Source organism: Ceratocystis lukuohia, assembly GCF_044167205.1.
Source record: "Ceratocystis lukuohia strain C4212 chromosome Unknown Supercontig1_pilon, whole genome shotgun sequence".
In the NCBI taxonomy this organism is placed as follows: domain Eukaryota; kingdom Fungi; phylum Ascomycota; class Sordariomycetes; order Microascales; family Ceratocystidaceae; genus Ceratocystis; species Ceratocystis lukuohia.
The window spans coordinates 4,471,941-4,497,055 of record NW_027263520.1 but is presented as its reverse complement, the minus strand read 5'-3'; the positions used below and the strand labels follow the sequence as shown (position 1 = coordinate 4,497,055).

General features: G+C 47.6%; 8 protein-coding genes across 8 annotated transcripts; 6 read left to right on the top strand and 2 right to left on the bottom strand.

Moving 5' to 3' along the window:
• Positions 1-1,027: 1,027 nt before the first annotated feature.
• Positions 1,028-1,722, bottom strand: HOO65_011110 (uncharacterized protein; the record flags this gene model as incomplete). Its single annotated transcript, XM_071006151.1, has 2 exons — positions 1,028-1,277; positions 1,337-1,722. The coding sequence occupies 2 exons, from the start codon at positions 1,720-1,722 to the stop codon at positions 1,028-1,030; spliced, it is 636 nt and encodes a 211-aa protein (XP_070862932.1).
• Positions 1,723-5,585: 3,863 nt separating this feature from the next.
• Positions 5,586-6,773, bottom strand: HOO65_011109 (FAM50 family protein.12c; the record flags this gene model as incomplete). Its single annotated transcript, XM_070999880.1, has 1 exon — positions 5,586-6,773. The coding sequence occupies one exon, from the start codon at positions 6,771-6,773 to the stop codon at positions 5,586-5,588; it is 1,188 nt and encodes a 395-aa protein (XP_070862931.1).
• Positions 6,774-7,686: 913 nt separating this feature from the next.
• HOO65_011108 (Calcium channel YVC1) lies at positions 7,687-9,679 on the top strand (the record flags this gene model as incomplete). Its single annotated transcript, XM_071005589.1, has 2 exons — positions 7,687-7,783; positions 7,866-9,679. The coding sequence occupies 2 exons, from the start codon at positions 7,687-7,689 to the stop codon at positions 9,677-9,679; spliced, it is 1,911 nt and encodes a 636-aa protein (XP_070862930.1).
• A 1,124-nt stretch (positions 9,680-10,803) lies between these two features.
• On the top strand, positions 10,804-12,299 carry HOO65_011107 (Beta-cyclopiazonate dehydrogenase; the record flags this gene model as incomplete). The annotated part of the gene is made up of 2 exons (XM_071005790.1): positions 10,804-11,600; positions 11,666-12,299. 2 exons carry the CDS (start codon positions 10,804-10,806, stop codon positions 12,297-12,299), a joined length of 1,431 nt encoding a protein of 476 aa, XP_070862929.1.
• Positions 12,300-13,038: 739 nt separating this feature from the next.
• On the top strand, positions 13,039-13,719 carry HOO65_011106 (protein LRP16; the record flags this gene model as incomplete). The annotated part of the gene is made up of 1 exon (XM_070999879.1): positions 13,039-13,719. The coding sequence occupies one exon, from the start codon at positions 13,039-13,041 to the stop codon at positions 13,717-13,719; it is 681 nt and encodes a 226-aa protein (XP_070862928.1).
• A 1,028-nt stretch (positions 13,720-14,747) lies between these two features.
• Positions 14,748-18,220, top strand: HOO65_011105 (Elongation factor 3; the record flags this gene model as incomplete). Its single annotated transcript, XM_071005333.1, has 2 exons — positions 14,748-14,884; positions 15,217-18,220. The coding sequence occupies 2 exons, from the start codon at positions 14,748-14,750 to the stop codon at positions 18,218-18,220; spliced, it is 3,141 nt and encodes a 1,046-aa protein (XP_070862927.1).
• A 727-nt stretch (positions 18,221-18,947) lies between these two features.
• On the top strand, positions 18,948-20,672 carry HOO65_011104 (sentrin/SUMO-specific protease; the record flags this gene model as incomplete). Its single annotated transcript, XM_070999878.1, has 1 exon — positions 18,948-20,672. The coding sequence occupies one exon, from the start codon at positions 18,948-18,950 to the stop codon at positions 20,670-20,672; it is 1,725 nt and encodes a 574-aa protein (XP_070862926.1).
• Positions 20,673-23,353: 2,681 nt separating this feature from the next.
• Positions 23,354-24,253, top strand: HOO65_011103 (RGS domain-containing protein; the record flags this gene model as incomplete). Its single annotated transcript, XM_070999877.1, has 1 exon — positions 23,354-24,253. One exon carries the CDS (start codon positions 23,354-23,356, stop codon positions 24,251-24,253), a length of 900 nt encoding a protein of 299 aa, XP_070862925.1.
• Positions 24,254-25,115: the final 862 nt, after the last annotated feature.

The window sequence follows — 25,115 nt, the reverse complement described above, 5'->3', positions numbered from 1 at the left end:
TTGGTTGGAGGTGAGTTTGTACTAAGAAAATGGGAAAACTCATAGGAAAAAAAACCTTAATTATGGTCTTTTTTCCTTTGAAGTGGGTTTTTTTCAATGAGACGGATTGCCTTTTGGTATGCTAAGAAATTTGAAGCGAATTTTTTTTTACAGGGACGAAAACAAGACATTTGTAGTATCGAGATGAAAAATACAAAAAGCAAGAGGCACAAGGCAAAAGGCAGAAGGCAAAAGGCAGTCACAAGGCATAAGACGCGAATGAGGCTGCAACTGACTTTCCGACTTGATATTGTTTTTATTGAATCACAGAATTCCATGTTGACAAAACCAACTTAGCTACGGATAGTTGCTTTTAATGCCGTTAGTGAGATTAAGTCACGCGAGAAAATTTGAGAAGTTGCAAAATGTATTCACACAAATATAATTACACGGGTTTATTAGGGCATAGCGATTTTTCGTAGTTACTCCGTAGAGATGAATATCGTTCATCCTGTTGGTGATAAAAAAACAAGGCTGAGATAAGCAAACACTGGTGAGTACACGTTTTTAGTTGTAGTGGGGGGGGGGGGGGGGGAGGGTGTAGGGTTGTGGATTTCCACAGATAGAAATTGCAGGGTACTGTACTAGTCAGGGTTACAAATGTTGAGTCAGGTATTATATAATATTACCGAAGATTTCCCACGATATGACTTAGAAAACCATTCAGATTTAAAACCACCAACAACATACATTGCTTAGAAGAAAAGAGAGGATATGATAATAGAATCAATTTAAATATATGTACGGAGGTTATAAAAAGAAGGAAAAAAAAAAAAGGAACAGAAAAGAGCCCAGTCGTGGTTCTAGCCAATACTGGTCAACAAGCTAACGATCTAGACGAGCTAAGAAATAGAAAGATCAGGACTATGTATGCAATAGCAATGATGTCATTGCACGAATGCCATGGGTGACGATGCTGAACTCATAATCCCAAAGAACCGCATTGCCAAATATTTACATATGGCCTTCAAACCGCTAAAAGGGTTTCTTAAGAAGCCTTGGAGAGGTCGACGCTGGTGCTGGTAGCATAGCTAGGGATAGTGCTAGTGCTAGTGGTCTCAGGGAAAACAAGAGGACCGGCGTAAGGAGTGTCGCTGGGAACGTCGAAGTTCTCGGGGCTCTTGCAGTCCTGGCGGTAGATGGAGAAGGGCTCCTTGCTCTCCGGGGTCCAGTTAGGGGTCTTCTGTTCGGAAGCGGTGCAAACCAGGGGGATCTTGACAGAGCCCTCGTGTTCGAACCTGTTGATGAGTTAATATACTAGTTCCCCGACATTTAAGAAGTTGGGATGAAGACTTACTGCTTATCGTCGCACAACCAGCCAGAGGCCAGCTTCAACATCAAGCTCTCACTGTCGAAGCTGAATCTCATGTTGCTAACAATGGTGCCCTGGCAGTCAAACCACTGATCACCTCTGAAGTCAGGAATGGTGGTATGTCCAGTGCACTCAATGGGATTGGACAGAGCATCGCTAGTGACTTTGAACTTGACATCACTGTTGGTAAAGGTGTGGGCGGGGTTGGTGGAAGTCGTAATCCATCCATAGGTTAAGTCAGTGACGGTCCACTTCTCGAAGTTCAGAGAAGGCTGCATGCAAGGAAGCTCATCTCCACGAGGGAGAACAGCGGCAGCCATAGTAGAGCCGGAAGCGGCAAGGACGGCGAAAAGAGAAGAGGCAGCAACCATTTTGAATGATTTAGAAGAGAGAGTAATGAGAAATGATTAAGAATGAATGCAAAAGAATGAAGAGTTAAAATGTAAGGAGGAGTGAAAACGATGGTAGATGCTGAAGAGGATGGGAGAGGATGAGGGTGGTGGAGAAAGAGAGTAGGAAGAGAGACAAACGGAGGAGAAGGGCCAGCCTTTTATATCAATTGTGATGCTAGTAGAAGCACCGTTCTCCATAATATCGTGTGGGAGTGAGTGGGAAAGTGGGTGTTCGGCATTGGACAAGCTAGCAGGCCAGCCCAAGTCAGACCATCCAAGCCAAGCCAAACTAGAAAAGTCCGTCTACTCCACAAGATCCGGGGATCTACAGCCACGCCCACACAGACATAGCCTACAACCCATAATCTATAGCCCAAACTCAACAAGGGGGAGACTAGGGTGACAAGACATCCATGCCGCCAAGCCACATTGCCTGAAGCTTTCTCTTCGCTTCCTTTTCCCGTCGGCCTTGCTTTTGTGGCTTGACTATGTATCTCTCCCTCTATCTGTCTATCTTCTCTAACACTTGAAGGGGGCAAGGACTGTTGTGTTTCTATTTCAGAAGTAAAAGTTGCAAAAAGACGTTAAGACATAGGTACATTGGTGCAGATACACGAGACACGTGAAGCTGCATTTAGCGTGGCTTAGGTGACATTCCTTTGCCGGCACTCAACTACCATCTTGTCGCATGTTGTTCACTAGTCCTTGTACAGATACCTACCTGCCTATCTACTCTCTCTTTAGTGGGCAAGAAATCATCTTTACTTTGCTTTAACCCAAACTATACTATACCCAGCTTAAACTTCGCCTCCGCTCGACCTACCCTCCCCCAAGCCCCAGCGATTTCACACCCCACCCTCTTCTTCTCTCGTATAAGGAAATACTTCCCCTGCTTGATCTGAGCTTTTTTCTTGTCAGGTATGATGTTTGTTTATTCTCTATCCGAAGGACCCTGGGAGGCCCTTTGCGTTTGGGGTTTTTTTTAGAACCCCGTGTTCTCCCCTGAAGGAAGAGACACCACCAGGACTTGGTGGGCGTGGTTTCTGTATAGCCTATCAAAGGCTTATATGTAGTGTAACAAATTATCTCGTGTTGCTTGTTGGCAGATGTGAGGAACGGGAACGGAACGTTATGTAACAAATGAGGCGATACACAGCAAGCAAGCTTTGGCACAAGAACATACATAGCCGAGCTATTTCGAATTACCTAAACCTAAACTGCCGCATTACAGCACAATATGACTTTAGACCGAAGGCCGGACAAAGAATATACTTGCCTTCGAAGCACAGTCATAAAGCTGAATATTTGAGTTGGTCCTGTCGTAGCCTTGACCTACTGGCACTGGCTAAACTGAGTACTCGGTCCCAGCGCAAACCCTATCAGTCCCATCTAAATGACATCACACACTCTGGCTGGGCCCTAATTTCTTTTAAGCTTACCTACTGTTTAGCAGTGACCAGTTCCCTGCTTCTGCCTGGTCTCGGTTTTTGTTCAACTCGCTAGCATTTGGTAGGGTAGGGTTTAAGTCTATCCCGACTCCGCCTCGCTTCTGTGTTCTTTTCAGATTTAAAGTGTTTGATATCCGTCCTATCTCCATGCGGAGCAACATCCATACTTTCCGAGGCGGGTTGTTTGCTGTTCGAGGAAAAGGTGTTATTTGATTGCCTTCTGCAACATTCTCACCGCAATATCTGCCACTGTACATACACGCTGCCAAGTCACCCAATGGCCTGCCGTACCTTTCCTGGGACGCATTAAAAAGGGGATGGACTTTTGGTTGTCCTATACTACCTTACTTCACATACGCATAAAATCTGAGGGCTCTGGTGAGAGTATATGAAAGGTCCTATTGCAGAATACGAGGTCGATTGCCCCCCAGGACACTAGGGAAGATCGTGGACAGGAGGATAGATAGTGGAAAAGATCGGCAGCTTTCCTTGGTGCTTTGATGCGGCCAAAGATACTTGGGCTCTTCCTCTTTGGGCTTTTCCTCCAAAGCCATTCCTCCTGACCGATACGAGGCTTTCCTTGCTTTTCCATCCCTCTTTTCGATTCAGGGATCTTCTGTGCTTGAGAGGTTTAGGTTGCCCCCCGCCTCCGCTATCTGGCTGTCTTCGGAGCCTTTGTTGTCTTCCCCGTACTCTCCCCCGCCCTTTTGTCCCTCCTTTGGAAAAGAGGCAAACAGAGAGACTGGCTGCCTGCTACGTTACCTTTTGGCTGAAGACAAAAAGTACGGAAGAATCCTTTTGCCTCCCTTCTACGCCCCCCAGGCGGTGTCTGTATTACCATAGACTTGGTGCATTCCAGAATGTGAGTATACATGCGAGAGCTGACTTCTATCTGTCCAGTCTACCTGTGTATATCAAAATTCAGTGCCCATCCAACTCTTGGCTTCGGTAGCGGCCTAAATAAAAGTAGCCTTCGAGTTATGGCCTAGATAAAAGCCTTTCTTTCGCCTCTAGGGGCAATGCCTGAATTGGGGGGGGGGGGGGGATAAGTCACTGTGCGCAGTTGGCTGCTGCCCCGTGCTTGTCTGGGCACACATTAATATCATGTCATTTTTGTCATACTGCATTGCCTCCAGCTTCTGGCCTCGCTTAAAAGGATGGCAATTGTACAGTACTGATGAGGGAAAGGAATGTGGGATAACAAAATGCGCGGTGACATGCCGCTGTTCATGTCCTTCGGGATCATATTTGTAATCAGTGGAATATTATGCCTACAGGCCGATAAGTCCATCAATTAGCCATGGTAAGCTCGAGCTAGAAAATTTTCAAGGCTGGTGTTGGCTTTGTTATTCCTTCCTGGGGGCAGACTCGGGTCTACCGAGCTTCGTTGTTCCGTTTACAGGGTATACGTCTCATGGTTTTGGTGATACATGGCTATGTCGCATGGAATTTGAAAGTACCTCTAACTAACCCTGGTAGTAAGCGAGCGTCTTAATTTGTACGTTATTAGGACAGCGATGAAGTCGTTCTCTTCCTCCCTTGCTGTTTTCATTTCGCCGAAACAGACACAACCTTACCCAACCCAGCATCACTGATATCATGGTCATGTTATACTTATACTGTATGTACCCTTGTTACATGAGTATCCTTCAGAAAGGGGGCGGGAAAGAGACAAAACCAAGATCCCCGTATTCATGCTATTTTTGTGCTTTTAGCTCCCCTTTGTTCATTTCTTCCCCTGTGTCCCTGTGTTGTTGTTGTTGATGAGTATTTGTGACAATTCTTATACGAATTTTCTTATTTGGCCTTATATCTTCCTGGTCATTGCTCTTCATGCTTTTTCTTAGGGCGGGCTGCTGTTGACTGTTGGGTATTTTTTTTTTGGGGAGGGGGGGGGAGGGATTCTTGAATTGCTATACACTCATGCCTCCATTGTGAAACTCAGCTAGAGAGAGAAACAGCATTGTTTTTAGCCCCCCCCCCCCCATTGTGAGCATATACAGCAACCGAGGAAGGCCTAACTTGCCTGTCACCTCTTCTCCTTGTAACCTGGCTTCGGGCATATATGACCCCGTATGACGGGGTTCAGATGCCATTCGTAGAGGTTGGTGCGATAGTTGCTGGTGTTATGTGCATGAATGAACAAGGTCCTAGCTAGTAAGTGCGGAGCTGGCAAAGTGAGGGGGGGGGGGGCGTTTAGTACGAGGAATTTCTTGCTGAAGGGGAAACGAGGCGTTGAAGCGAAGTGGTGGTGGGTTAAGACCACTCATGCTCCTATATACATGCAAGTACAGGCAGGACGTTTGTTTCTATAACGCGCTGATACAGCCCCATTGGGACCTAATGTACATCAACACAATCATGCCTTCGCGTATCTCCGTTGCTCCGGCCTTCTTATGCGTAAAAAAAAGCATTACCGCCTGTGTCTCGCTTGATTTCAGATCCGTAGTCTTTTTCTGCATCGTATTCCTGCCATGTGCTGGCAGGGTAGATGTGCTTGTTGCGCTCATACCATCGCCGATCCACTACTTTTGTAAAAAAGGGGTCATCTGAGGCGCCTTCAAGAGTTGAAATATCAGGAAGAGGTGTCTTCACTGCAGCCTTCAACGCAGAGCTGCTGGGGGTTGCTAAGGCCGATGTTGAAGCTTCGTTACTGCCTGAAGGGTCATCTATATCACTAGAAACCCCAGCTGCAGCAGTTCTTGCAGTGGCCTTTGGAGCTTCAGCGGAGAAATCAAACAGTCTTTTCTGGCCAGGCCCCGTCGTTTTATTCATAATGAAGTAGTAGAAGTCGTAGTGGTGTGGAATTATGACCGTGCCGCGTACTAGAATGAGATCGTCGACTCCAACGCGTGCCCAGTCTTTGCGGGATGTTGTTTTAGCTCCCGCAGCCAGAGCCGCCCCAACCTTGCGGCTCTTGTCCAGGAAGACCCAAGAAAAATCACCCTTCCGCACCCGGACAACGCCTCCGGGCAGATTAGTGCCATCGTAGAAGACAAATGGAATAGCAATTTCAGCGTTCTTTATGGCATCCTGCAAGACAAGGAATTCTCGTCGAAGTTCGTCGCGTTCGGCAGCCTCTCGCTTCTGCGAGGTTTTAGTGATGATTCTAGGCGCTACAACACCATTGTTTGGGTTGAACTTGGTTGGTTTGGATGGCAGTGCGCCTGAGCTTCCTTCAGGTTGGGAACCGGCCGCATTTATTGAAGCCTCGGCCTTCGATTGGGTCTTCTTTTTTTTAGCCAAAACGGGCCTACTGTCGTCGTTTTCCTCCCCGTCATCGAAAGAGAGTTTGACCTTGCCTGCCTTGCGCTTCTTCTTGAGCTTGCAGCCATCGGCAAGGTCTGTCGTGTAGGCGCTCTCCGATGCCGAGGCAACTAGCATATCAAGAGTTTGTGCTTTGTTGGCGTCTGCTTTCCCGTCGTTGAGCAGGCTTTCGCGAGCCTCGCGCTCCTGGGCTTCGATGACTTCGGTGCGGCGTTTTCGGAAGTCGGATAGATGAACAAGACCAACAGTCTGAGTAGAGAGGCGGTCGTTGGAAACCCTAGCGGCTTGTGACGTGAAGCGAGATGATGATGACATATTAGGAGGACAAGAGGGGAAAAGAGTGTGTCGATAAGCAGTAGAAGGGCGAGTATTTTACGGTAAGTTGCAAAAAGCCTGCTGTGGCATGCACCCGAAGAATAATGAAATAAATGAAATAAATGACTTCTTTTGGTTCCTTATTCTAAGAAAATGGTAGATACCAAGCTTTACAGGCTGCTTGGGATCACGCCAACTCCAAGTTTGGTGATAATTGTGACCCAGCCAGCCTTCTTGTTATCTGCCTTATCGATAAGACATAGGAAAGATAAGATGCCAGTGCTATCGATAACCAGGCCCTCCCTGCCTACTCCACTAGGCTACGTACGGTTCGCTTTCATCTCACCCCTTTTCGGCGGTACATCTACAATTATGTACGTACTTACACGCATTCGGCCAAACTAGTGAGGCTACTCCAACGTTTAGGCCCAAGACGTGTTGATTTATTGACTACTAGAATTTCCTGTGAGCTGCGATAAGATTAATTAATTGTCTGTTTAACTTCATTTTTCGGGGTTTCTTTTCGTTCTATTTGTGTCTCTGCACTCTCTTCATCTCCACTCTCATATCACGAAACCACTACGTCATCCCTCCCTCCCTTAGTGGTGACTACCAACAACAGCAGCTGATTTGGCTTGTTACATGAATTTGTGGCTCGTAGCTTGTAGCTTGCTGCATGAAGCTTCCTCCCTGTCACCCATTCCTCCGCTGCCAATTGAAATTCTGCGAGCATTTTCGTGCTCCCTCATCCCAGCCTTTCTTCCTCTTTTCTTCCCATCCTTTTTTATTATTATTCTCCCATGATCTGAGAATCTCGTGTTGACTGCGCCTATGCTCTCATTAGAAAGTGGTGGTAGTTTGCTGGCTATTGGGATTTGATCTTTGAGCATACCTCCACCCACACTTTTACACAATGGCTCGCTGGAGCCTTATGTCACTCCTGGGTCTGGCCCAAAACCCAGCGGAAGCTGATTCTCGCCAAAGTTGGTTGCGCCACGAGCGACAAACACGTAAGAACGCCCCTTCTACAATCATACCTTCAGAAGCCTAGCGACACTTCCCTTATGTTTTTATACTGACCGATGCGAACAGTCCTGCCGCGTTTTCATCGTGCAGATGTTCCATCTGCTTTTCCGCCCCTAGAGGTCACTAAAACCGCCCTTCGCCTGCGCTTCCTTATAGAACAGTGCATTCCGTGCGAGCTCAAAGAAGAAGAAGTTACTCGCCCTCACAGTACTATTATCACACCAAAGGTTATCGTAGCCGCTAAGGAAGCCGGTGGCTCATCCTCGGAATATGCTGCCTGTGTTGTCTTCTGTTTGCTTGTGTGCAAGCAGTGGTTCTCCCGCCAGGCACTGCTCGAATTATGGGATGCTGATTTGCACCGGCTTCGTGCTCAGGCCTGCGAAGTCATTGCCAAGGCTATCATTGAGAATGAAGACGATCAGGAGTATTTGATGCATGCTGTCCTTCTCAAGCGCTACGCATTCCTTATTGACGGAGAGCCGACGCCTGCTGTTAATGTGATCGAGAAAGCGGTGGACCTTCATGCCTTGCGCGTTATCTGCTCTAGTGGCTACCAAAAATGCATCGGCTATCTATGGAAGGGCTGGCTAGTGCAGGATGAAAATGACCCCAGCCAGTTTGTGGACTATGCTCTTAAGGCTGACCGCCGGTTCTCTGTCCACATGGACCCGGATCGTATGCGGGCGCCCATTTACCAGAATGCCGCCCAGCTGCTGGTCTCTCTTTTATACCTGGCCTTGTACACAATGGCCATCAACTCTATCAACCCAGGAGGCGATCTTGATGCTACCGAGATGGTCCTGTACATCTTTACGGTTGGATATGTGCTTGATGAAGTCGTCAAGGTCTGGAAAGCTGGATACCAAATCTTTGGCTTCTGGAATGCTTTCAACTCCACTCTCTACGGGATTTTGATTGTGTCATTTGTGCTTCGATTGATTGGGCTTTCCCATCCTATACAGCCCCACTCAGACCACGGCCACGGCGATGTTGCAATCGACGGTATCGATAACCCGCGTGAATACTACTCTCGCCTGAGCTATAACTTCCTGGCTGCTAGTGCTCCGATGTTCTGGACCCGGTTGCTGCTGTATCTGGATAGCTTCCGTTTCTTTGGGGCCATGCTTGTTGTTCTCAAGGTTATGATGAAGGAGTCTTTGATCTTTTTTGCTCTCCTTACTGTTGTCATCATCGGCTTCCTGCAGGCATTTATTGGGCTTGACCTTGCAGACGATCTCCAGGCGGATGATGTTTTCTTCATCATCAAAGCGATGGCGAATGGTGTCATGGGAAGCCCCGAGTACGATGGCTTTGATAATTTCGCGCCCCCGTTTGGTCTAATCCTTTACTATCTGTTTACCTTTGTGGTCATGGTGATTCTTTTGAACATTCTGATTGCTCTCTACGGGTCGGCGTACAGTGACATTTACGAAAACGCGAATGACGAATTTCTGGCGCTGTTCTCTCAGAAGACAATGCAGTTTGTGCGGGCTCCTGATGAGAACGTATACATTGCGCCCTTTAACCTAGTGGAAATTGCTGTCGCCGCGGCCACCGAATGGTGGATGCCCAAGGCCCGCTTTGAACAACTCAACGATATCGTCATGGCGATAATCTATAGCCCGGTTCTGGTTGTGGCTGCCTGGTATGAAACCCAGGCGGCCCACGCCATCCGCCACAATCGGCTCAACGGAGAGGAGGACGATGATATTGTGCATGAGTGGGAGCAAGTCCGCGATCAGATAGATATGGAGGGCGAGGGTTGGACTAAGAAGGTGGAGGAGGCCAAGAGCAATGTGGAAGAAGAACCGGCGGTGCAGGAAATCAAGAAACTTGGTAGGGAAGTGGCTGAACTAAGAGCACTGTTGGCAGCAAGCTAGGAAGGAAGTGAAAGAGAGTGGTCAGATGACAAGAGAGCTACCACTATGGGAAATACAATGTGAAAGAGGAGGACAGGGATTGGTCGTCCAAGGGAATATTCAGTGAGATAGTTTGTATGGATGGCGTACGTGAAAGAAAAAGAAACTACAAGAGTTAATAGTACATTTTGCCGCTTAGAGAATGAATAGCATAGCTCAATGCACCCTCATGTTGTATTATAGTACTTTGAAATACTACATCCCAGGCCATGCATCCCATTCCCATGAATCCGTGCTAAGCTTAGAGGTTTCTGGCTCATCCTGATCAGCGGCTGCTCGTATATTGGCGTATGGTAGGTAGTCCTCGAAGCTTGGTGCATGGACTAGCGTTTTCACCCCCTTGTCTCTTTTTTTTGAATGCAATTTTGTCTCTTTCATTATTAGCATTGTCAGACGCTACATAACACGCATATGGAAGTTGGCAGGAATAAAGTCTCATCACATCCCAGGGTATCACATCATGGGGCCTTGGCGAAACTTTTTTCTTTGCGTGTGCGGACTTGTTTCTCTATCCCCTTGCCCGCTACATTCAGCTTGGGGTATATTGCCGGTGGAGTGTACAATATCCGGAAGTTGGTGGGCTATTGTGCCCCAGTAAGCAGCCAGAAAAAACGCCTCTTGCTTTAGACAGGTAGTAGGGACATGGAAATACAAGTATCAACGGAGAGCATGGATGTAGCTATGTACACATGTAGTATAGTGTCTGCCATTGTGTGTGTATATGTGAATCAATCAGTAAATTGAGCAAATTGCGAACTCCGATGTCTAGGTACATGAGTTGGATCTCGAGCAGTTCGTCACAGCAACTGTGAAATCACTCGACTGCCCAGCTCTCCATTCATTCCTGCGCGGGGAATATTTGCTTTGACTCTCGCTACTTTACGTGGTAGCGGGCCGTTGGGCCTTGGATAGTAAGTGGCTCCCGATTCGATCGGTAAGATAGCTAGCTAGTCGCTACTATAAAAGGACCACGGCAACCTCAGTCCTCTTTTCTTTCTGCCCACAACTCATAGGCATTCACGCTTCATCTATCCTCTACTACTATCTAAAACATCTCCTATCCTGGCCTTTACATCTTTGTCTTCATGAATGTCATCTCGTCTATAGTTGTCTTCGCGACAACTCTAGTAGCTGCTTCCGGTGCTGCTACGGGGGGCCTACATACGCCTGTTGTCACTCGTGATGTTCTCATAGTCGGCGGGGGGGCAACAGGAACCTACGCTGCCATTAATCTCACTGACGCTGGCTACTCCGTGGCTGTGGTCGAGTCTGATACCGTGCTCGGTGGCCATGTTTCTACCTATGTTGACCCTGTTTCCGGCCGCGCTGCTGATTATGGAGTCATAGTGCTGTCCGATGAGCCTGTGGTGCACAACTTTCTTACTAGACTCAACATTGGATGGGTCCCTACTGAGCTCGATGGCTCTAACATTAGCTTCTTCGACTTCAAAACAGGCAAGCCCAACCAGGACTACGTACAACCTAGCCCTGCTGATGCTATCCCTCGGTACTGGGACCTTCTCCTCAAGTATCCATATCTTGCTGATGATGGTATTGTGCTTCCCGACCCAGTTCCCGATGAGCTTCTGTGCGATTTTGGGGAGATCATTGAGAAGTACAACCTCAGCGGCTTGTCTCGCGTCTTTTTCCAGTGGGGCCAGGGGTTCGGCGATATCCTGAAGCTGCCTGCATTGTATGCTTTGAAGTATTTCTCGCAGTCTTTCATATTAGGAATAAAAGGCGAAAACTTCATTTCAGTGTCTACAGGAAATTTCCAGGATATTTATGACAATGCTGCAGCTGTACTGGGTGACTCTGTCTACTACCAAAGTCGAGTGACGTACATGAATCGTGGCCGAGTTGATTCTGAGGGATACACACGGTAAGCTTGTCGTTTTCTGCTTATATTTCGCTCACCCCCCATCTGCTAACATCACCTGGTCTTAGGGCGGTTGTCTCTACTCCTTCTGGAAAAGTCATAATTCGGGCGAAAAAGATACTCATGACTATCCCGCCCCTCCTTAATGACAACTACCTCAACCCCTTTCAACCTAATAGCCATGAGTCTTCCCTCTTCTCGCAGTTCTCACACTTCAACCTCTGGGTAGCCGCCATCAAGGATTCCTCGCTTCCGCCGATCAACCTCCAAAACGTTTCCCCTGGGATTAACAGCACTTTATACAGCTTGGCAAAGCTCCCCGATGCCTATTACTTCAGACTGACACCTGCCCCCGGCGTCTGGGCTACTGCCTTTGGAAGTTTGAATGATGAAGAACACACTGAAGACGCTGTTAAAGGCAACATTCTGAAGATTCTAGCGGATCTTCGCGAGAATGGTGGATACGCTAATGATTCCTCTAGTGTGCCGGAAGCAGAGATTGTAGAGTTCCGCAACCATAGCCCTTACGAGCTGACGGTTCCAGTAGAAGCAATCCGAAAGGGCTTTTACAGGGACCTTTACGAACTCCAAGGCTACCAGAATACATACTGGACCGGAGCAGCGTGGGACGCTCATGACTCCAGTAATCTTTGGAAGTTCACGGGTAGGGTGTTGGAAAGCCTGAAACTAAGCCTCGAGTAATGGGAGAGTTGGATGACATGCAGTATAGCTTAGTAATATATTATAACTTGGATAAGCCTACTTTGGCTGACACATACTGGTGCGACTCAGTGTGGTGGGGCCTTAATCTTTAGGTTGTATTTTTATGAATACACTTGTCACGTCATGGTTTGTTAAATTAATGTTGCCGCTGCCCAACGGCAGATCTTGCAGGAAATGCAAACACGTTCCATGGGGGGTCAAAGAAGATACACTGATTGGCTGATGGTATACAGTGTGAAAATTATTAAATGATGGAGATAGTTCCCCGGTAGTTTTGGAATCACCTACGTATATGCAACAATATTCAGAAGTGCCTCCAGCTGCAACATAAGCAATGAAACATGTAGATATAAGATACAGAAATACAGCCCCTCTTATTGGTTAGTTGGCTTAGGCTGATCTAAGAAATGGGCAGTGCCTTCCATTTGGGGCAACAACCTGCACCCCGCTTTGGACGACCTTCCTGGTCCGACGAAATTCAGATGGCAATTTCCTTTGGGGTTGCTTCAATATTATCGCAGTTGCGTCTTGCTTCAGGTCTTATTTTTGCTTGCCACTATATAATCCGGTTCAATGACCCGGAACCCATAAGCTAATCCATCCTCTCTCTTATTCATCGATAACCTAAGACCGCCTCGTCTCTCACGCTTCATCTATCAACCTACCACAGCATACCCCCCCTTGCCTCAAATCTGCTCCAAGTGCTATCATCCTCGTTATGCGGAACCTTGACTACTCTTCAGCCAACACCGTACTACACATCAGTGACATCCCCACTCTACCTCAGCTTTACTCAAGTGGCAGGCTGAGAACCACGATACCTCCCCTGCGCACTCCTTGCCTAGAATACAATCATAAAGTCGCACATATTTGTGCCGACATAACACTCATTGAAGCAGATGCCATTGTTAACGCCGCCAACTGTCAGTTGTCTGGCGGCGGCGGTGTTGACGGGGCTATCCATAGGGCAGCTGGTCCTGAGCTGGCAGCTGCCTGTGAAGCCTTAAATGGTTGCAAGACAGGAGAGTCCAAGATCACGTCTGGATTCAGCCTCCCTGCTAGGCATGTCATTCATACTGCAGGCCCAATATATGGCAGGAGGGAAAATAAAGAAAGCGATAGGCTTCTTGGATCCTGCTATGCAAACAGTCTGAATTTAGCTGTTGAGAACGGATGTAAAACCGTAGCTTTCTGTGCCATTAGTACAGGAGTTTACAGGTTCCCGAGCGACTTGGCTGCCGATATTGCTACCCGAACTGTACGCCAGTTTTTAGAAGGGGAGCATGGGAACGACATTGACAAGATTGTGTTTGTCAGCTTTGAGGCCAAGGACGCTGATCAGTATCAGAAGCATCTGCCCAAGTACTTCCCGCCTACCAAGAACGACTCTGACGAATAAACAAACCCCAAATTGGCTTCATCAAATATCGGGATGAGATAGATATAGCCTTTAACTTAGTTCGTAGTTCGCAATAGTTACACAGATACCATCCCACTTTTATGTTACGTAGTTGATCTGTATCTTTGGATGAATTGGTGAAAGTGTCTGCTACGGTATGCAAATCCCCCTATGGCCTGATTCAGGCGTCATCAAGACAGAAAACGTAAATCTACCATCACTCTACTATGTAAACAACTATAACTCCAACTCTGTAAGAGTGAATGAACTTATGAAGTCGCCGTGGCCATCAACGCCTAAGCAGCCACAAACAGGGCTCACCGCCTTGTCACTAAGCTCAAACTAGTATAGTGCTTGTTTGATAAGATAAGATAAAAGTGATAAAGACCAATAAACTTCTACCTTCTTCAGCGATAAGGGCCGCTCTCGCACTAATAAAAGGAGTCCTCTTCAGGCTCTGGGCCAATCGTTGTAACCAAGGTGGCAAATAAAGTGGATCAAGCCAGTAACAGTGCCACGGCAGAAAAAAAAAAAAGATTTCCTTGTGCGTGCAGCAAAATAGAGCAAGGCAACTTCCCAAAACCTGGGTTTTAGTGCTAAAACACACTGGGCCAAAAGTATTGATAGCTGAGACGTATGCTAAAAATTCTTTCCTACCTTTTCCCCTCTTTCATTCCTTCGGCTTCTGGCTTGCCTTTTTTTTTTCCATCGACCTCCCTCTTCCCCCTCTGCCCTCAAACCCTCCACCTAACTCTCTTTTCTTTCTTTTCTCCTCTCGTCCTGAATTTCTTGTCTTTCAGGAATTCCTCTTTGGCCTCTTTCTACTCATCAGGTCTAATTCTCTCATTCCTTGTTCAATTGCAGAGGCCGGGAGTCCTCTCCGTTGAATAAAACACCACTTCACCTTCACCTGAAGAACAGAACTTTGTTGTTTCTTTCTTCTCGATCCGATCGATACCCAAGTCTCGCTAGTCGAGGTCTTTACGAAACCCAAATACCCTCAAAACCCCTTCACAATATCCGCAAAAATGTCGACCGTCAAGGTTCTCGACGAGCTTATGAAGAAGCTCACCATCTCTAAGGAGGCTTCTGATATCAAGGAGGCTTCTTCCTCGTTGGCTTCGTTCCTAAATGGCCATATTGAGGACCAAGATGTGCCTACCAAGTAAGTTGCCTCTGCCGCCTCCATTCTTACAAACTACCACAGACGGGCGAACAACACCGAGACCAAAAATAAGGGGAACAATTTTATGAATTAGACCTCAAATCTACCTCCTGGTCTCGCCAGCTTCAGTCCGCCCCTCACTTGACCCCACCATCAATTCTGCCCTGGTCTATTTCCCTTGACCTTGACCCTTCCTTCCTGTAGGCCAGAATGCTTGCCAATTCTTACCAATTTTTTGCTCCTCGCTTCATTACCATTAAATAAAACAAGCAAAAAAAAAAAACAAAAAGAAAAATTCCTGTGTTCAATGGCTGACTTTCTTTTTTCCATAGGACCATCGACGAGCTGACCAAGCAGCTGGGCTCCAAGAAGGATGCTGCCGCCCGTGAGAAGGCTCTGGTTGCCATTCAAGCCATTGCCAGCCACTCTGAGGTCTCCGCCCACGTTGACCCCTTCCTGGTCTCTCTTCTTGCCGGTGTTCTTGCTGCTGTTGGTGACAAGATGGTCCCCGTCAAGGACGCTGCTACTGCCGCTGCTGCTTCTATCGCTGAGGCTGTCAACCCCAACGCCGTCAAGATCGTCATTCCTATCTTGAAAAACTCTCTGCTCACCGCTCAGAAGTGGCAGGAGAAGATGGTCGCCCTGGACTTCCTTGACACCCTTGTCCGCACCGCCCCCACTCAGATGTCCGTCCGTGTCCCTGACCTGATTCCCGTTGTCTCCGAATCCATGTGGGATACCAAGAAGGAAGTCAAGGAGCGTGCCTACAAGACTATGGAGACTCTATGCGCTCTGATTGTCAACCGTGATATTGAGAAGTTCATTCCTGAGCTGATCAAGTGTATCGCCAAGCCCGAGAACGTCCCTGAGACCGTTCATCTGCTGGGTGCCACCACCTTCGTCACTGAGGTTCAGGAGCCTACCCTTGCTCTGATGGTTCCTCTTCTGGACCGTGGTCTGGTTGAGCGTGAGACTGCTATCAAGCGTAAGTCTGCCGTCATCATCGACAACATGTGCAAGCTGGTCGACGACCCGAACATCGTTGCCGCTTTCCTGCCCAAGATGATGCCTGGTCTGCAGAAGAACTTCGACAACCTGGCTGATCCCGAAGCCCGTGAGAAGACCCGCCAGGCCCTGGATACTCTTATCCGTGTCGGTGATGTCAAGGACGGCAAGATTCCTGAGCCCCGTGCCGACGGTAGCTTGAACATTGTCCGCCCCAAGGTTGACTCTATTCTGGCTTCCAAGGCTGCCAAGTTCGAGCCTGTTGTTGCCTACATTTCTGCTATTGCCGGTCAGCTGATTGATGAGAAGGTCACCGAGTCCCTCATCTGGATTGAGAACCTGAAGCCCTATGTTACCGTTATTGTCGGTGAGAAGGATGCCCAGGCTACCGTTGACTCTATCCGCAAGACTACCCTTCCCGAGGGCGCTGGTGCTGGCGATGAAGAGGAGGATGACGAGGAGGGTGAGGATCTGTGCAACTGCACTTTCTCCCTTGCCTACGGTGCCAAGATCCTGCTTAACCAGACTCACCTGCGTCTGAAGCGTGGTCAGCGCTACGGTCTGTGCGGTCCCAATGGTTCCGGAAAGTCTACCCTGATGCGTGCCATCAACAACGAACAGGTCGAGGGCTTCCCCAAGCAGTCCGAGGTCAAGACTGTCTTCGTCGAGCACGACCTGGACTCTGCTGACACTGAGATGACCACCATTGAATGGACTATGAAGAAGCTGGCCGACGCCAACGTCACTACCACCAAGGAGGACGTCATCAAGCAGCTGACCGAGTTCGGCTTCACCGAGCAAATGATTACTGGTGAGATCTCCGCTCTTTCTGGTGGTTGGAAGATGAAGCTGGCTCTGTGCCGTGCCGTTTTCGAGGCTCCTGATATCCTGCTTCTTGACGAGCCTACCAACCATCTGGATGTGAAGAACGTCAAGTGGCTGGAGGACTACCTGTGCAACTCTCCTTGCACTTCCATTATCGTCTCTCACGACTCTGGCTTCCTTGACAACGTCTGCCAGCACATTGTCCACTACGAGCGCTTCAAGCTTAAGCGTTACCGTGGTAACCTGGCCGAGTTTGTCAAGAAGTGCCCCTCAGCCAAGTCATACTACGAACTTGGTGCCTCCGAGATCGAGTTCACCTTCCCCGAGCCCGGTTTCCTTGAGGGTGTGAAGACCAAGGCCAAGGCCATTCTTCGTGCCACCAAGATGACCTTCCAGTACCCTGGTACTACCAAGCCCCAGATTTCCGACATCACTTTCCAGTGCTCTCTGTCGTCCCGTATTGCCGTCATCGGTCCCAATGGTGCCGGTAAGTCGACTCTGATCAATGTCCTGACTGGTGAGCTTGTTCCCACTATTGGTGAGATCTACCAGCACGAGAACATCCGTATCGCCTACATCAAGCAGCACGCTTTTGCCCACATTGACCACCACTTGGACAAGACTCCTTCCGAGTACATCCAATGGCGTTTCCAGACTGGCGAGGATCGTGAGACCATGGACCGTGCCAACAAGATCGTCACCGAGGCTGACGAGGAGGCCATGAACAAGGTCTTCAAGGTTGAGGGTACTCTGCGCCGTGTCATCGGCATCAACAGCCGCAGAAAGTTCAAGAACTCGTACGAGTATGAGTGTTCGTTCGCCCTGGGTGAGAACATTGGCATGAAGAGCGAGCGCTGGGTGCCCATGATGTCTGCTGACAACGCCTGGATTCCCCGCTCTGAGCTGCTGGCTTCTCACCAGAAGATGGTTGCCGAGGTTGATATGAAGGAGGCCCTTGCTTCCGGTCAGTTCCGCCCTCTGGTCCGTAAGGAGATTGAGTCTCACTGCGCCAACTTCGGTCTGGATGCTGAGCTGGTCTCTCACTCTCGCATGAAGGGTCTGTCCGGTGGTCAGCGTGTCAAGGTTGTCCTGGCCGCCTGCTCGTGGCAACGTCCCCATCTGATCGTCCTGGATGAGCCTACCAACTATCTGGACCGTGACTCTCTTGGTGCCCTTTCCAAGGCCCTGAGAAAGTTCGAGGGTGGTGTCATTATCATTACTCACTCTGCTGAGTTCACCAAGGACATCACTGAGGAGGTCTGGGCCGTCTTGGACGGTAAGATGACTCCTTCAGGCCACAACTGGGTCCAGGGTCAAGGTTCTGGTCCTCGTCTCAAGGCTGATGATGGTGAAGAGGAAGACAAGTTTGATGCCATGGGTAACAAGATTGTGTCGACCAAGAAGAAGGCTAAGCTGACTTCCAGCGAAGCCCGCAAGAAGAAGAAGGAGCGTATGGCCCGCCGCAAGCGTGGTGAGGAGGTCTTCAGTGACGAGGATGACATTTAAAGTCCCGGCTGTTTTTTCTTATCTCTCTGCCTGTCTTTTTTCCTTTTTGCCTATGCCTTTTTTCTTTCTATGTTTCTTAAGTGCTCTATCTGTCGCTTCCTTTTGTTCCTTATTCTCCTTCTCCCTTATTCAATTTGCTATTATCTCGGCTGCCGTGCTTTTCTTTCGCCGAGGGAAGAGCCAACTCCCCGGCAACGAGGAGAAGAGAAAAGAGGCAACTGTTAAGGGCCAGATGCGTATAGAAGAGCCGGCGTGTCAGCTATGATGAAGGGTTATGATCGGAAACTAAGTATGTAATTTGGGAGGGTTTTGCAAAAAAAAAGTGTTTTTGTCTTGAGCTTTGGACATTGAATATCTTGTGAATGTTGAAAATGATACGATGAGTGAATAATATGGTTAAAAGAAGAAAGAAGAAGATAAGAACTTTCAACAATCATATAAATATGATCACGAAAAGCATTTTAAAGAAACTAAACGAGATAGGCAAAAATTGGAAAATGCATAAAATATACCCTAACCCTTGTTTCCATAGGCATCTCGGTTAAATATCGGATGGAGACGCAGCAGAATCGTCATTGGTCTTGTGCCTCCAAGCAACAATTACCAACTATCGATAACACAACGCATTCATACACTACAGCCGATGTAAACTATCACCGCTCTCTTTCTAGAAACCTTCTCTTTCCCACTCTTTCGTTTTTTCTCCCCATGAATGCTTCTCAATGACATGCGAACTTCGCGACAAACCTCGCTAAAACTGGTCTCCATCGAGGAGGCCGAAGCTTGTGCCCAACGAACCAACGCCATCGATGCGCATCTAATCCAGCTAGAAGAACTATTACAAGAAGCCAATATGAGCAGGCTACCAGGGTCTCTAGATCATATCTCAAACTCACGACAACTTGCAGAACAAGTAACTCACGTGCGCGGCGTCATGCGACGAATATACCACACACTGCCACTGTTTCTGCGGCAACAACAAGCCAGCGGGGAGCTAACAGGCACCTTGGTTAGTCAAGATGAACGACCATTGCTCGATATGGTGGCTGCATTTCTTCTAGGATTGCCAGAGGTCAGTCGGCGTTTCGGGCTGATCCTCTCGCCCTATGATAAAGAGACAGTTATGAATGTGGGCGGCGACGTGCGAGACTTGCTTGATGGCAAATTTCCAGCTAGTTTGGTAAAGCCCGAAGCATTGGCTTCCGAAGAAAGCGACGAGTTTGTACCTGCAATTCCGGAACTCCACGGGGCAGCAGATTCGTTGCAATTACGACACTCGTGGAACTTTGCATATCGACGAAACAGATCGTCTTCAGGGAACTCTAGCTCCAGTAATGGTGGAGACGATAGCGCGGACGAACGAATCACAGTATACTCGATTGACGATGAAGATCATGAGCATAGCACCACCAATGTTGAAAACGATAGCGACTGTCTTGTTCCGGATTCTCAATTGCTTAAATGCGCCGATTTTCTCCCCCAAAAGACACTTTCTATCCTTTGCCCAGACGAGACTGAGGATGAAGACGACGAAACACAAAAGGCTTTTGGCAATCTTACACTTTCCTTGTCTACTTCAGCGCGCGACCAAATTACTGCAGCTCAGGAACAGCTTGAACGCGAAGAAGCCGCTAAACGAGTCCGCGTCGATAGAGCTCTTAGAGCTTCAGGGACGCTTCGCGAAGCTCGGAGGCCTTTGTTCCCCGAGGCTGCTGCGCGCAAGATTTCCAAGTCGATCATAGAGGCTATGAGGTCGAAACTGCCGACTCAAATAGCCCAAGTTTTCCCTGTCAAAGCCCCAGATGGCACACAGCTACACCCCCATGATTTTGGAACCCTAGTCAAGTCTCAAGCGTGGCTGAATGATGCCATTATTGATTCGACCCTCGCCGCCATTGACAGGTTCGCCAATATACACTCTGGCGCCACAAACTATCCGCGGTCCTCAGATAGGACTGTTCTAGTCCTTGGCTCCTTCTTTTTTCCAAATCTCGTAAAAAATGGTGGCACACGCACGGAGAGATCCCTACGCCTTAAGGGCGTGACGCCAGAAAACTTTGTCAATTTAGAGACTGTGGTGATTCCAGTTTGCCAGGGTTCCCATTGGACTTTGCTTGTTGTGCAACCGCTAGCCAAAAAGTTTACACATATGGACTCGCTGAACCCACGGGGGTCGCCTAACATGCTCGCCACAGTCCAGGCGTGGCTTAGACATCTGTTAGGTGCCGCCTATGTCGATACAGAGTGGGAAAAGGTCAACATCCCAGCACCCGTACAAAACAATGGTTATGACTGTGGTGTGTTTACGATTCTAAACGCAATCAGTGTTGTGTTGGGGCTGCAGCCGACATCGGTGTATGAAGCAGTTGATATGCCAGAGCACCGCTGGCATATAGCTGCTATGTTGGTAAATGGTGGGTTTGGAGGGGATTTTGATGTCGGTGGGCTATAAATAACGGGTTTCCCGATGCCAAGGTTCGTTGTCCAGTTTGACGTTCCGGTGTTTATTTAAATGTCTCTTCTCGAAGAACGAGATCTGATGGCAGTACTTAATAAGGGTTATATATTAGTAGGGTTATACCATTCAGCGCAAGGTCTTGCTTACTATATATAGTACGTGAAAATTTCCCTCTCTTCTCTAGGAAATGATCGGTTTGCGGGGGAACTTTGACAAGAGAGCACTTGAACTAAAAATGGCATAAAAAGCCCACTCTCTATTTACTTTATCTTCCCATCATGGCCCTGCACGTCTGCAAACTTTTTTCTCTCAACTCGTTGTCTCTCCAGTGCGTGGGCTTGGGGCCAATAGTTGACTCAGCCCTCTACACTTTGTCTTTTTTTTTGCTACCGCACAAGCCCCGGAAGTAAAGGCAAGCCATGCCGGTGCTTAGACATGAAAGTGACTGACGTAAGTAAAACTTGACTTTGTACTTGGTTTCTCTGTGTCCATGTTCGGTGGCCCCGGCCTGGGAATTGACACCATGGCGAAGCCCCCCCTATTGAACAATAATTGTATCTGCTATAGTGGATTTTCTGTTATGGAGACGAAGAGAATGGGAAAAAAAAAAAAAGAAGGAGTCAAAAAGGCCACAACTCGGCGAGTGGCCGGTAAATATTCCGCAGGTTCCGAGTCGGGTCTTTGAAGCTTGTCTGGCTGTATAAGCACTTCTATTTACTTATTAATCCTATAAGATTTTGTGCTTGTCCCACAGCGACCCACTGATCGAACCTTCTACGCACTGCTAATAGGGCACCTTGGGATATTTTCTTAGAGGGTCTAGAGTCATTTTGCTCTGGGATGTTTCCTTTCTGGTCTGGTCCTCTTTCCCTTTCTACACGTTATCAATCAGTAATCCTAGGTTATTACTACCATTATTGCTTGTTTTGCCAGGAAGTTATTCAGCCAGGGAGCGCTCTTGCTTCTTCGGCTTTTCACGGACTTAAGCAAACAAAAAGCAGGGAGCTTGGTATTTTTGTTTGTTTGGAATCTTACATTGTACTGTGTCTACTTACTTTTTTTCTTTGCCGTCCCCTTTCGAAGCAAGAGGAGTGGAACAATGAGGCTTGGTGTGTGACGGCAAAAAAAAGGGTGAGAAAGTGAGGAGACAGAGGCTTGATTTCACTTCTAGACCCATCAGGGTTGCTTTTCGTACGTAACATAATGTGGACGCAGTGGAAAATTGAGTAAAATCTCTCGAAATTCTGCTTCATAAGATCTTGGCCTACGAAAACTTGGCACTATGAGACTACTACTGCTTGTCTTAAGCGATGACGGCTTGTAAGCTGTCTTATTAGCGCCTTTTGAATTAGCTCGAAATCAAAGTTTTGACCAAGCTATGATCAACTTATTCCTAGTCACAGAAACCCCCACTTAGAGGAAACGCGGAATGCCCTTTATGGCTCTGGCGTGTTTATTAGTACAGGGATGATGTAGAAGAGCCAGCCCTAATCCAACAAGCTAAACGCTCGTGGCCTAACGATGAAGCCGAGTTGTCAAGAGGAACGGAACTGAGCGTATTTGCCCTTGCCCTTGCTTTTTTTTTTTTTTTTTTTTTTTTTTTTTTCCTGTTATGCAGCCCTAGTCCCTGTATGTGTGCCGTCTGCATCGTTTAGTTTTTCTTTTTGGTACGTTTGCTCCGTTCGAGTCTTATTGCAGAATCGACAAAAACTTTGGCAGTTTTGCTAGCTTCTACAAGGAGCAGCTGGAAATCCTTCATTTTAACTAAGAACGAGCAGTTTTGCCATCGCTTACTCCGATCTGGCAGGTGTAATACTCCGCAACCTTTTTTCCTTTTTGTTCGTCTATTTTGCCTTCTTGCGTCTTGCAAGTCAGATGCAAGATTGATCGCGCGCTTTTGTTCTGTCCTTGTATACGATCGTCTTACTTTGTGGGGTTTGCAAGTAAGTGGCCTTCCCTTGGCAATGTTTTCCCAGTGGTTGCGTTCTTTTCGTGCTTTCGTGTACTTGTGTTGTACTTTCCCTACTTTCTCTTACACTTTCTTTTCCCCACTCCGCACGTCTCTAAACCCATTGACGGACAACAAGGTCATCTGCGAGGCCGACTTGTTCTCATCATTTCGTCCTTTTTCCCTGCGTGACCACCTCCTGGTCTGTGGGCTGTTCCTTCCTGGCAAGTCGGACGGTTTTTTCCTCCCGAGACTATAGAGAATCGCCCAAAGCCGTGAATTTGTTAGGCTGTGCCCTACGAAAAAAAAGAAGGAGAAAAAAAAATAAAAGAAAAAAAAAAAAAAACAAAGATAACAAGAAGAAATAATGTAGGGGAAGTAAAGGGAAGGACAAGCCCGAACAAAGGAGCTGATGTGCTTGAGGGGTTCATTTGGGAAGGTGCCAAGATTCCTAATAAAAAAGCAGTTTCCGCCTTTGTTTGACTTCTAGAAGTTATGGATTTTTTAGCACTTTCCTTTTCTTTTCTTCTAATTTTTTCAGCTACCCTCTTTTTTCGTCCTCCTTTTTTATTTTCATTTTTTTTCATTCCATCTTGATTGATTTATCTTGTCTCTAGATTGATAGATCAGTCCAGCCTTGAGCCAGTCGACGACTCAATTCATCATCGATTATTTCCAGTGCGGCAATTTTCATTAACTTGACGCATCTCTCTCCCTCCCCCCCACGATGCTCAGGCCTGTACACCGCCAACACACACCAAACAGTCCTAGCCCATACTTTTCTGTTTCATCTCGCGAATCCGCTTCTAGTGACGTTGCTTTGTTTGAAGATTCGGCTTCGTCAGTTTCTTCGTGTTCACGGCCATCCAGTGCCCGCTTTTCCTCTGCCATGTCTCTACCGCGCCCCGATCTTCAAGATGTCCTGAAGAATCGCGCTCCTCCGCCATTCACCTTGGGTGCTTTCATGGCATACCTATCACAGAACCATTGCTTGGAGACTCTTGAATTCTCGTTAGATGCTGAGCAATACCGACTAGCATACACCCGCACCTTGGAGCGCAGTGCCGGCCAGTTCTCTCCACGAGACGTAGACCACCTTACCAAGCTATGGGAAAAGCTCCTTCATGTCTATTTAATGCCGTATGCTACGCGCGAAATAAACATTCCTGCCTATGTCAAGGAGCCTGTAATTAACATCGATTATTTTGCGGCTATACCACACCCTGATGTTCTCGCAGACATTGTTCGCGTTGTTCACGAGCTAATGACCGACTCTGTTCTTGGCCCCTGGGTTGAAAGCATTCTGTCTTCCCCCGTGGCCCTTGAGGGATCGCGGAGACGATCAGGCCTCTCGTCTCCACCACAATCTCAGTACAAATACATGCATGGCAGGTCCAATAGCAGCAGTTTGGAGAAAGAAACTCTTCGAGAGAGTCCCATGGGCGAGCCCGTGACCCCTCCCACAACACCATCGATATTTGAGTGGACTCTAGCCGGGTCTCCGCCTAGTAAATCCTGCAACAGTGGTGGAGGTGGCAGCTGGCGCAAAATGGGCGCAAAGCTCGGGCTTGCTAAGAAGAAGAAGAGTGTGGCATCATCAGAAATGCCGCTCCCTGGATACTACTAGGCCTTCTTGAAGAAGCGCTTAGGACCTTTTCTCTCTCGTCTTTTTTTTCTTAGGGTTTCATTAACCCTATTCCCTTTTTTTTTTCCTTTTTTTTTTTTTTTCTCTTCTATTTTCCTCTTATACTTTTATGATTGCCTTACGCTCATGAACTGCTGACCTTCACGGACACGGTCGCTGCTCGTTACTTGCATATTGGTTATTTGCATCTCTTTATATCCTACCCCGTTTGTTCTTTTACACCCTTTCTTTGTATCATTTCTTTTCTCATCTTCTAGGTTTGGTTACAGGACACCAACAATCCCGATCACTATAGACAGATCTTTTCCTTTTCCTCTTTGCATTTCAACATTTGGCGGAGTTTCGAATCGTTTTGTGCTGTTAGAATACGACTATCAGCTATTTGCATATACAGCATATATTTTTCTTTGTTTCCTCTCAATACATCTTTTCTCATCTAGCCTAATTACATCCTGAATTCGTGTGTGGTCTAAGTTTAGCATATTAACTTGTTGATCAAGAAGCAGCAGTGTTGTTCGTTCTCGTGCAACGCGTGTTAGCAGTGCTCCCCTCGACATAGTGCCAACATTGTATCACGTTGTTGTGCTTTGCGCAAAAAAACCAAGCGTAGATTGATAATTGGTAGTGATATAGAGCGTACAGCAGAAAGACGGAAGTTGTTTATAGCTGATCAGTGATTGCCGCCCTACGGCGCAATGAGAAGCTTCAACTTGGGCTACAGTGTCAATAAAAATATAAGATAAGCCATCCAACGCCTGACGTGAAAAGCCAAAAGAAAAACAACGTAGAGAGCCCACGGGACAAATAATCCAACACAAAGAAGCTGGAGGGAAAAAGGACACAG